The sequence below is a fragment of the Hippocampus bargibanti genome, linkage group LG03 (assembly GCF_051943395.1).
Source record: "Hippocampus bargibanti isolate YZ-2025 linkage group LG03, ASM5194339v1, whole genome shotgun sequence".
NCBI lineage: Eukaryota > Metazoa > Chordata > Actinopteri > Syngnathiformes > Syngnathidae > Hippocampus > Hippocampus bargibanti.
In genome coordinates, this window is record NC_142736.1 from 14,176,283 (window position 1) to 14,188,534 (window position 12,252).

General features: G+C 40.4%; 1 protein-coding gene across 8 annotated transcripts in view; it reads left to right on the forward strand.

Moving 5' to 3' along the window:
• The window catches only part of myo9aa (myosin IXAa), a 108,106-nt gene that overhangs the window by 80,513 nt on the left and 15,341 nt on the right, over window positions 1-12,252 (forward strand). For 3 of the 8 annotated variants that reach the window (XM_088992102.1, XM_088992094.1, XM_088992099.1), the window contains 10 exons: window positions 536-655; window positions 2,371-2,415; window positions 2,851-2,926; window positions 4,825-4,968; window positions 5,458-5,497; window positions 5,586-5,708; window positions 6,776-6,856; window positions 7,048-7,158; window positions 10,750-10,872; window positions 11,719-11,868. In XM_088992102.1, the coding sequence (XP_088848228.1) occupies window positions 536-655; window positions 2,371-2,415; window positions 2,851-2,926; window positions 4,825-4,968; window positions 5,458-5,497; window positions 5,586-5,708; window positions 6,776-6,856; window positions 7,048-7,158; window positions 10,750-10,872; window positions 11,719-11,868 (1,013 nt within the window). The remainder of the gene's footprint in view (window positions 1-535; window positions 656-2,370; window positions 2,416-2,850; window positions 2,927-4,824; window positions 4,969-5,457; window positions 5,498-5,585; window positions 5,709-6,775; window positions 6,857-7,047; window positions 7,159-10,749; window positions 10,873-11,718; window positions 11,869-12,252) is intronic. The other 5 variants (XM_088992096.1, XM_088992097.1, XM_088992098.1 and 2 more) reach the window with 5 other exon arrangements.

Below are 12,252 nucleotides of genomic sequence, written 5' to 3' on the forward strand. Positions count from 1 at the left end.
ATATTTGCTATGCGATAGAACATGTCATGAGTTTCAAAAGTATAAGTAAAAGAAAATGCACAACTAAAGCAGTATTTGCCTTTGCTTAAAGGGAAGCTCTGCTCAAGCAACTCACTATTGAGATTACATTTTTAAAATGAAATAAAATCTTTCCTTCTTTGCTTGCCATAGTAGCAGATCATGACATCATTTTCATACAAAATTTGAGATGTTAACAAGATGATCTATAGAGTGTATTTGTATTAAAACACAAGACCCCCCCCCCCCCCCTCCAGACACACATATGTGCAGACATGCCTCCACACACACTACGTATGTGAAATAAGGCCACTACTATCATAATTAATCTCACTTCAAGCAAAATTACCCATTTCCCAATATCTTGCAATGTCTGTTCCTCTACAGTAGAGAGCTGGTTCTCATTTTTTTCTTTCGCTGTCTAATCTTTCAATGCTCTCTCTTTTCCCTGTGTTGTATGTCCATGTTGTTTCTTTCTCCCTTTGTTTCTCTTCTCATCTTGTTTTGCTTCTCCAAGGGCATGATGACGCTGCTCCCTGTGCAGTTTTGAACAGTGTGGATAGCTTTAGCTTTCTGCAGCACCCTGTGCATCAGAGAAGCTTAGAGATCCTGCAGAGATGCAAAGAGGAGAAGCACAGTAAGGCTGCCAAAGAAAATAACTCCTCCTCCTCTACCTGTCAGCCCAGAGACCGCTGGGCAACTCAGGAAGGGGGATGAGGCCAACCAACATCAACGTGACTGCACTGCGCTGCAGCTTAAATCAAGCCAAGAGAGATCAGAACCGTGGCACCCAAATTTAAGACAACAATTCACAGGCTTTATTGACTGCTATGTGATTCTTGTCTCCAGCGTTTGGTTTTCTGTTATTAGCCTCGATGCTTGTTGGCCTCCTCTCTCTCTGTCTACCCTCTTGCATTGCATAGCCGAACGCTATGTTTTGTAGCCGTTTTTCACAGCATGCCACATCACTAAATTGTGAATCCAGGGCCGGCAAAGAAATGCATGTTGCTGTTGCTTTGTCGAGACGAATTTCAGCTGCTAGGCAACCATCACCGCTGCTCCCGTGTCCACTTTTGACCTTTATTGTCCTCGAGGGCAGTTGCTTGTCCATCACAGCGCACAGAAATGTTGCCGTGTTGCATAGCTACGTGATGATGGTGACTGATGACTGATGGGTTGCATTGATGAAACCCAACAGCCATAACACTATGACCACTTGCATATGTTACACATAATGACATATCATGGTATCCAATACAAGAGCTTAGTCCAATATTCTGCCTGAACTGAAATATTAAAGGCAAGCCACATTTGACGGCACCGACACAAATGAAAAAATCTGAATGGCCGCCAATCAACGGCGGTTTGATCAATGGTGTTAGAATATGTTATTAGGTGACAAAAGATGATGCGACCAATTGTTAGAATTACCAGTTGTTGGAATTATGCTTCATGGACTGGGCTAGCAAACCTTAGCGATCAACGTGGCCACATGTCCGTTTACCGCTCCAGGAACAGAACATTGTCAGTGGCTGACGACCCCCTGTAATTTTCGACATTGATCATTATGATCAGAGTCATAGGCTTTCTCACATTCCCTACTCTGTCATTTAACGAAATGACCAAAACCACAATCTTAGACAATACTATCATGATGCGGCACACCTCGGCACAGTGCAACACTGCCAACTTCAACCACAAAAAGTAAATACATAAATACCGTATTTTCCGGAAATATTGAGCAACAACGGGTCTCACAACTACTGTCAGCAGCCTCCATATTCCTTTGTAGAAGAAGTCGTGAATAACCCCAGCCTCTACTGTAGCGCCTTATAATGTGGAGTGCCTCATATTTGGAAAACTTTCATATATTTCTATATTATAGTTGAAAAGCCTGTTTCATTCTTTGAAGGTGCGCCTAATGTATGAAAAAAGTTTGAAAAGGCACCATTCATTGGGGGTGTGCCTTATACACCGGAGAATACTGTAAATAAATAAATACTAGACAGATACATAGATACATGCATACAGTACATACATACATAGATACATGCCTAGATACATAAATTTTCAATGAATACATCTATAACAGTCTCTGTTACACGGATCAATATTATATTCACCAAAGCCGTAATATTTGATACAGCTCTTGTAATAGATATCATATTATATTTGTTCGGTTGGTCAGTGTATGTGTTTATTCTTGCTGCTTTTGTTCTTTCCTACAGTGGGTGCTTTACACATAGACCCACTGTTTTTTTTTTCACATGCCACTTTTGTGGGTCTTTTTTCATGATGCTCAAATGTATATCTTTATTTCTTTTTTTTTCTTTTTTTTTTGCTGTCCTGCAGCTCCCGGTGCGAGTGAAAATGTACAAATTGATGAGACTGAAAACGGTATACATTACAACCATAAACCATTTGATGAATCCATCACTTTTCTAGTTAGGCCAACACATGCTTTTAGATGTTGACTTCTGCATCATTATAGCCATTATAATAATTCCTTTAGAAACTGCAGGCCTTTTACTTTTTTTAGCATTAGGATTGCCATCCAAGAGCACAATGCTGTTTTGAGTATGTCATTGTAAAAGAGCAAAACTAAAGCATTGTGACTCAATGCCCTATTCTATAAATTGATACTAACGCGTAACTCATTTTAACCCTCACAGACCTTTGTTTTTTAAATAAGCCACTTAACCCGGAAGAGGCTCATAGCATAAACTGCAATAACACCGAAGTCATGTTCTTTTTGACTTTCGGAAGACTTGGAATGTAGATTTTGAATGTAGGTCGAGTGACGTTTACACAATGCTGTCTGTTGGTGAACAGGTGTGAGCAGAAGGAGTCCACGTCCACCGTTGTCAGACCATCAGGGGAGTAACACCACCTATGAAAAATCTCCACGGTAAGGGTCTGATCAGAAATGTAGTTTTCCGTTGCATTTGGCATGTTTCTGATCTTAACCTTTTCATGCACCCTGTAGCCCAATAACGTGGTAAGCTGTCCACTAAAGTAACTACTGTCCATGATAGTGTTGAAAAAAGGATTACATATTCTGTTTGACAAAAGCAAAAACAAAAATAAATCATGCAAACTATTGAGGAAAGTCTATAGCCCAAAATAAATATATGATAATACTCCTACATTTTATTTGTAAGTTCACATACATTTATTTGTCCACATCATAGAGTTTCATGGTTGTTTAAAATACAGATGATAAAATACATCTGAGTGATGCTCCATCGATATTATTATTATTCATATTTTACAAACAGAGCTATCCTTTGTTTTGATTTGTTTTTTTTTTTTTGGGGGGGGGGGGCACTTTGTAATCTGTTACGATGAAGAGACCATTATCAGTGCTTTGGCCCCCAGTGGTGGCTGTCACGCTGTCCCACTCAGTTTCTGAACCACCACTTGTCTAATTAGCTGCGAACCATCAGATTAGGGGTTCATGGCTCATGACCGGGAGTACAATCCGCCCATGTCTGCTTTTGTTAGACACACTTGTGGTGTTAAATCCCTCCTTAATTTGATTTACAACTTCTGCCCACTCTTTTGGTCTCCGTTTCTCACACTCACACGCTCTCCTGTCTCCAAATTAATTGAGCAGCTGCTTGCTCGCTGATGTAAAGTCACAGCTATGTATTGGTGAGAAATGGCTAGGGGGGCATAAATATTCAATCCCGACAAGGTGCTTTTCAACTAAACTGGCGATGCACACTGCAGTGCTTAATGGAGCCCTTACAGAAACCATGGGGATAGATAAGTTAACACAAAAGCCATCGTGTGTATACCATCTTTCATTTAAGCTGATGATCAACCGGGGAAAAATTCAATTTTAAGAGTTTAGGTTCGGGGTGATCACATGATTTGTGCTATTGGATATTGAAGGCTGTAGTTATACTGTAAAGAATGCTGAAACTACCAACACAGGTTCTTGCAGCTCATGTCATGTTTAAGCATAGGAAGGGGGGTGGGCATTTTGAATTCTGCTCCAGTTCTGAATATGAACATACGTGCAGCTCGTGGGGAGGTCGTCATAGTACATGCAATATCGGTTGGTTGCTCTGGGTTTGTGAATAAATTGTCGTGCCCCTTCAATTGCCAACAAAAAGAGAAACAAAATACAGTGAGACCTCAACTTACGAACTTAATTGGTTCCCAGACAGAGTGTGTAAGGCGTAAAGTGTGTATCTAAAAAAAAAATTCCCATAGGAAACCATTAAAATGGGAATAATCCGTTCCCGGGTTTCCATAAAATATACTTTTCAACTAAATAAACCTTAAAACTACACACAACATACCTTATTCTATGTATAATAAATGTGCTATTGTATTGTAATGAAAGAAATACCCTGCATTGTATCATAAAGTCACTTTATTTACATTTGTGATGGTCATTTATGGCTTGATGGAATGGCGTTGGAGGTCGAAGGTCAAAGGGAATTGCCCGAAATAAACTGTGCTGTAAAATAAAGTTTTATTTACCTTTTTGTTGGTCGTTGATGGCTTATGGATACCTTCCATAAGGACTGTTGGTAACTTAACCTCTGGTGCTGTTCGGTTGTGTGCTTCCGCCGAAGATCACTCTGCCAGCCGTGGTGGGTGTGTATTATGAAAATAGTGCTTTTTATAAAGTTTAATTTTCATAAATTTGACGTTTGTAAGACGAAAAGTTTGTAAGATAAGGTGTTTGTAAGTTGAGGTCTTACTGTACTGTAACTCCAATAAAAAGTATTAACACTAAGAAAGAATAAATGAATTGCTCAATGTGATACAAATTTGTTTTTTGCTTTAAAGTAGAAATTCGCCGGCCCTGATGTGGAACGGGCGTGTGGGTCGTCAGAGCCGCTTATCGTCCAGCAGCTCTACCGCAGATGAAGACGGTATCTTGATCAATTCTGCCAGCAGCAAGCTTCTGGAGCGAGCCCATGACATTCTCATGTGAGCACCCTCTTCTTTTTGGGGATGAATGGGGTGGATTTTAAAAACGGTATCTTTATTTTAAGCACCACTTCACTTTCTAGAGCAACACGACATGTGTCTGCCTCACCATTTCTCTGCTCTCGCATTCCTCTGTCCATTTTTTTCTGCTCTCTCCTTGTATGGCATTTCTTTCGCTTCTCCGGTTCTGTCCAACATCGCAAAAACAAACAAGTTAGTTAAAGACTCCAAATTGTCCAAAAGTGGGAATTTCAATACAAATGGTTGTCTGTATGTCCCCCGCGATTAGCTGGGGACAAATCCAGGGTCTTCTCCATCTGTTACCCAAAGTCAGATGAGATAGACACGTTTTGACGACAAGTGGTCTCACAAATGGAAGAATTTTGCATTATAAACACATTAAAATGTACCTGTTGATTTCAATTAATGTACCTGAAAAGACGAACATTGACAGATTCATTTTTGATCTCTTTCATTATGGTTTTATAGGAGGAACAAAAACTTCAAAGCCAAGCCAGTTTTTCCAAAGGTAAGCTGAAAAAATATTTTTGATCACTTTCATTTATGCTATTGTGGAATGTTCATGGACAGCGTTTTATCTTGATTGCCACTCACAGCACTTATTGAATGTCAAGTCATTGAAGTACCTCAGCAACCTGACTCTTCATGACCGCATCACCAAGTCACTGCTTCATCTTCACAAGAAGAAGAAACCGCCCAGTATCAGTGCACAATTCCAGGTCAGACACACACACACACACACACACACACACACACACACACACACACACACACACACACACACACGCACACACACACACACACACACTTGAGGTAGTTCATTATGCCTTTCGCACACCTTATAATCTCAGATAAGGCCTATGTGCTGAGGAGCGTTTTTGCTGGCTCGCCATACGTGTCTGTCCCGGATTCCCTTCCGATGCATCAAACAGATGTTTCCATACAGCGTGTGACAAGGGTGGAGAAAGTGTAAGAAGCAGCAGCATCACCATTGTCACTCAATCGGCACGTTTGTTCAATCACTTGTTCAGGAGAACTGAGGCATTTTGTTCTCAGAACCAACATTTTGAAGTTACGTACATCAGATAATGATCAAATGCTTACTGGAATCGTGACTAAGTTGCGAATGGTGATTTGACAACTTCTGTCAATCGATTCCAGGGTCAAATTGTCATCAATAATTAGTTGTCATGCAGACACTGTTTGAAGTAATGTGTTATATATGTTCTATGTATGTTAATCTTGAAGAAACAGCAAAAATCCTTGACCTGGTTCATCGTCTCAAGTTTCATTGAATTTGCTGATATGGAACGATTTGGTTGAATTGGCATTTGGGAGACGTCAAGGGATCCCAACTTTCAAGAGTTTCCACTGAACATTTGAGAAAACCAAGCACAAACTGCTATTTGCTGATTTTCTGTTTTCTTTGTGAGAAAAGGTTGCTGGTAGCCGTGCAATAAGAGCTGCTGGCCCATGTGCGTGGATGACTTCATTTCCCACATCCTGTACTGTACTGATTGCTTTAATCTCCCATAGAGGAGGCAGAGGCTGAATTCCTCTTGCAGCTGACACGATCTCGAGTGCGCACACACACGGCACAAACCACGTCTTTACATTGTTTATGATTACACCAGTGTTATCTTGAAGAAAAATAGTTTAGCTTGGCGATCAGGGGGTGGGTAAGTATGATTCAAAACTGGCTGCTAAAAGAAGCAGAAAAGCGTGACAGGTTTTATTTGGTCTGTTTGTTTCATTTGATGTATTGTGAATGTGTCCTATTTTGCAGGCCTCTCTCAATAAGCTAATGGAGACCCTGGGTCAATCTGAGCCTTATTTTGTCAAGTGCTTCCGTTCCAATGCTGAGAAGGTAAAGCAAGACCAACTTGGACGTTGATTGTTTCTTTTTTCCCAAAGCATTTCCCTCCACATCCCTTGAAGTACTCGAGAGCTGTTGATCATTTCCTGTTCTTCTCTTTTCACCATCCGCCCCTTGCTGCTCCCTCTTGTGTCATTCTCCACGCGTTTCCGTTCCTTAAACTTCCACTTTCCATTTTGCAGCTGCCTTTGCGGTTCAATGACAACCTGGTGCTGAGGCAGCTGCGCTACACGGGTATGCTGGAGACTGTGCGCATCCGGCAATCAGGCTACAACGTCAAGTACAGCTTCAAGGTAACATCATTGTCACAGTCCCACTGCATCACATGTTATTTAACCCTTTTAAACTCTTATCAAGTAGTAATACACTTTAAAGTGTGGCACTTCCGTCACGCTCTCTATCATATGGTTTGCCCACCAGCGGAAAAGCCACGTCATATATATAATACAGATTTATAAAACAGACTGCAAGTCATTGGAAATGGGTTGGGGGCGGAGATAAGATGTGGCCAGGAAAAAAGAAGACCATTGCACATTTATGTATACTGCACATCACAAAATAAGCAATCACCAAATAAATCAAGTGTAATGTACCAGATCTTTGTTCTCTTGGCAATAAAACAATTCACCAATTGTTTAATGTGATAAATAATTAGATGAATAAAAATAGGGAAACTAAATTCATGCTCCACTTGGCCTGATGAAAGAGCAGTGCCAACTGTGTGTGACCCCATGAGTGATACTTTTACCACAACTTGTAAAATTGAGTCAAGCTTTCATGGCACGACGGTGGCTTGGATGCTCTTTTTTATTTTTGTGACGAGTATGAGAACATAGACGTCTGTCCTGCCATTGAACTCAGAGCGCGATGCGATCCAATTAACGTCATAAAGCATTTTGTGTTCTTTCGTCTTGGTTTGTGGCTGTTTTATTTCAAAGAGCACAGGCTGTGTTTTGTTGAAGCCTTGTTAAATCTTTGAAAGCCATGGTGCTATGAGTAGAAGTGCGACTTGTGATATATTTTAATAATAATAATACATTTCATTTATAAGCGCCTTTCAAAACTCTCAAGGTCACTTTACAGTCACAGGATAAGTTTTTCTCTGCGTGAGCAGCGGCAGCCACACTACTTTACAATGCCAAAAAATGCGCAAAACTGAATTCAACCCAACAGTGGCAACAAGTCTTTATAAAAGAGTACATTATATATTCAGAAAGACAACCCGACTCCTCCATCCCCTGCCACAGGAAACATGATTGATCTGTTCCACAAGCTAAGTGATGAACAATGTGACTAGTTTATGTTGAAAATATATGGTTATCTGTGGTTTACAATTGCTCTCCAGAAAGAAAACTCTCCACGGACCAAAGTTTAGCCAGTAAACGGGTGCATCTGTGTATCATATTAACATTTTTTCCCTATCTACAAGCATGTGCTAGCCAGAACACAGATGTACCATCAATCTGACTGCTCAAAATCCCCCAAAGCTTGAAAGATATTCGACACTCAGTTTACCATAAGTCTAGAGTGGTGAAGTCTGATCCTCCCAAATATGTTTCGCTGATGACGCTCAAATACAATTCCCTTTCTGCCATAGAAATGTGTTAGAATGATGTCAGTCCACCATTTTGGCGGCTCGTAGATTTCTTTTATCCCTTGTCATTGGGTGATGTTTTTATGTAAATTTGTGTCAAAGTCGTGTTGCATGTAAAAATTAAAGGGCCGTACGATTTTCCCCTTCAGGCTGCTGACACACCCACCATGCATAGCCTGGAAAGTCATGCCCAACCATCAAGAAAGGTGTGATTGGTTGAAGAATGAGTGTGGCCCTAATTTCCAAAAAATGTGGTTTTCCTGTGACAGAAATTCAATTGAGATTGGAAGATATGACATACTTTAAATGTAAAATAAACTAGTGCATCTGAAAGTTCCATTCACGTTTTGATCAATCCATAAAAGCAATTTAATCAGAATACCATGTTGATAAATAAACGATTGATGGATTAATGGGTTATATACAGTAGTCGATTTTAACATACAGCCGTTGGGGAGTCGGTGAGACACGCCACCAACCGTTCACCTCATCAAGGCAAGTCAGCTGGTGACAAGCCATCCCTCCGTCAACAACTGTGAAATGACTCACACTATACAATATGACAGTTGACCTTTGAGAGACGCTACACCGTGGTACATCTTCTGGAGTGTGGAAGAGAAAAGATGCTGAAGTCCAAGTGAGAATATGCACACTGACAGATTTCTACGTGACTGCTTTCATTTCAAGGTCGCTCCTCCCAGTGTGTACATTTCATGACGGGGTGTAAATCACACACCTCAGTAGATGGGAGAATCTATAAAGTCAAAAATAGGCAGCAATGGGCCTTTTCCAACTCCCACGAATGGAAGAATATGCCCTTGAGCCACTGTGTCAACATCTAGAGATATTTTAGATCTTGTCAAGGTGTAGTTAGTGACGTTTGAGCTGTCAGTTGTCTGAGAAGCTAAACAATCACTGTTGTTTATTAGTGTCATCAATCAAAGTTAGGATAGGAAAAGGTGTCATGATTGAATATCATCCCAATACAGATCCAGGCAACAAGAAGAATTTTGTTCATTTCAAAATATACATCTTTTTTCACTCACTGTTTAACCACTTAACTGTGCCATCATCATTTTAGGTTTGTTGCGGTCCACGGTTGTTTTCAAAGCTAATTTTTAGGTTGTAAGAAGCAGGGCTAAACCACATTTTGGAAATATGGTGTGCTATTTGCTGATTTGGTACACTACCCTACATTTACTGGACACTTCATAAGTTCCACCTAACTTTAATCAGCGCAACAGATGCACGAAAAAGGGTTATTTTAGTGACTGTTAACAGGATGTGGTTCAGACAGACTTGTGTGGGACACTTCGGATCTGTTTTACTTCTAGTTTGCAGGGTTGGCAAAGACAAAAGCAAAAAGGCTGCATTTCAATTTCCCTGGCAAACATGCCTTGATTGGTGAAAGAGGTTGGCGACAAACTGATTTGAACTAATAGTAATGCAGTAATATTTAAAATATCAACTCAACTTGCAACCAAAGTATACAAAAGAGCAACATTTAAACACCAACCCAGCGCCTTGAAGAAACACTTGTCTGATGACAGTTTAATTTTCAACTGAGTATATTGAATTTCATTAGATGTGTAATGAAGGTGGACCTGATTTTGTGGACGGAAGTGTACTGTACATAATTACCGTAACTTCTTTGGATGAGGTGAGCGAGACTCATGAAAGTATGCTTTATGGTGAAGTTACATAGATATCTTGAGCATCACTATTCATCATTCGCCTAGATTGATTTTGCTCTGCGGTCGGCACTAATGACAAATATCCTCGGCATGATATCATTTTCACAGATGTGATCTGAGTCCTTAGGACAGAGCTTGTCCATTGTCCTCACCATTTGACAACACTCCCCCTGGTTGTAATTGTATCAACATGGCATCGGTTTCCCCATCCACCCCTCACAGCTCAGGATGATGTGTATTGGAGCCACACAATTGGGCCTCAGTTTGAAGCGTGGGCTTCAGCATAGTTTTACCGTGATGTCTGAGGCCCTGCAAAAATGAACAGCGGAGTCTTTCTATTCAAACTACTACTTCCTTTGCAGCTTATATTTAGCTTTGGGCCTTGCTCAAGTGTGGGTTTTATCAGGTGCACTCAATATCTGTTACTTAATTGTGTCTGTGCCACAGATTTGTATTGTTCCAGTGTTTTATGAAAACAATCCTCAAATGAATTGTTTTCAATTCTAAACTTTTTTCATGTAAAACTTGGACCACAACATAACCTAATCTGTGAACCAGTAAACATTTTATTTCTTCTTTTTTTCTGCTGTAAACAGGATTTTGTCCATCACTTCAACGTGCTGCTCCCAGAGAGCATCCTCACCACCAGAGAGGACATCCAGCAATGGCTGGACCAGCTGGACCTGGAAGCAGAAGGATATCAAGTCGGCAAAACAATGGTATCGTTAGGCCTTCCTCTTCTATCACTCTCGTATACGGAGCTTCTTAGATATGTTTGTGACATGCCAATGTTACTTCAGGGATTTAGTGCATAAGACAAGAGTGTCAGATTCGAGCTTTCCTCTCGAGGGCCGTTATGAATTTAGGAAGCCATTTTATTCCCTTAACATATTACATACAGAGTGCACAACAAATTGATGAATGACTGGTTTTCAAATCTGAAGTCAAGAATTATTACTGTTACTTTGGTTAACATATGACAATTTTAAATTTTGGTTCGGACTTTAGCAAGCATCATAATATTTGATTTGCTTTCACGGGCTGAATAAAATGATTTGGTAGGCCTTAACTTTGACACCTGTGTCATAAGGGTTCTTTAAGCTTCAATTACAAGCAAAATATGTTGACAGAACGCTACAAGGACCGTGAAACTCGGTATCTATTTATCAGTCTCGCTGCCACAGCACAGCTTTTTCGGACTTGCACACATTGTACGTATGATTTTGCCATTGATTTAGTAAAAAGAAAATGGATAAAAAATGCTTTGCACATTTAATTATATGAACACGGAGGAGGGATAGTGTGGAATCACAACTGTTGGCGCGACGATGTCGTGAAGGCAGTGGCCCATATTTGGTGTGTGTCGTCAACAAGGATGAAGGTCCATGTCTTCAGGATGCTGTCTATATAATTACAAGTTCATACCTGACATTTTTTGTGGCCACGTGTTAGATATCTGATGTTTGTGTCTGCGCTTTGCTCACCACTAAGGTGGAGTCTCCAACCTCTGCCTTTATTAAGCCCTCATTACCTTGCGCTAACTCTGAGGTGCTCCCTTCTCTCAGGTGTTTCTGCGGGAGGCAGAGCGTCAGCAGCTGCAGGCCCAACTCCACGGTGAGGTTCTCAGGCTCATTGTTGTGCTGCAACGATACTTTAGAGCCCAACTGGAGAGGAAACACTTTCTGCGAATGAGAGCAGCGGCAGGCTGCATCCAGGTATGCTTCCTTCTGGATCTTCTTGAATTTGAACGTTGCCATTATTCGTTTTCTTTTCTTTTTTTTTGTTGTTATATTGTTATATGTTATATTTGGGAAAATTTGCTCTTTTTCCCCTGTCTTATGAATATGGAAATAGGCCCACCCACCCCCGTTTATTTTTTCTGTACCTTTTCTTTGAGGAATTAATAAAATTGGATTTCAATATATTGTCAATAAAACATTCCTTAGATTATGATGCCATGGGCTTTATTTGCACTCAGATTTCATTTCCAAACTGCAATTTTAGTAATAACATAATCTGACTGTTAACACTCTGGCCAATCTCTTCTGTCAAACAATGCATACAATAAATGTTTTGCTTTGGATTAACACCAAATAGAT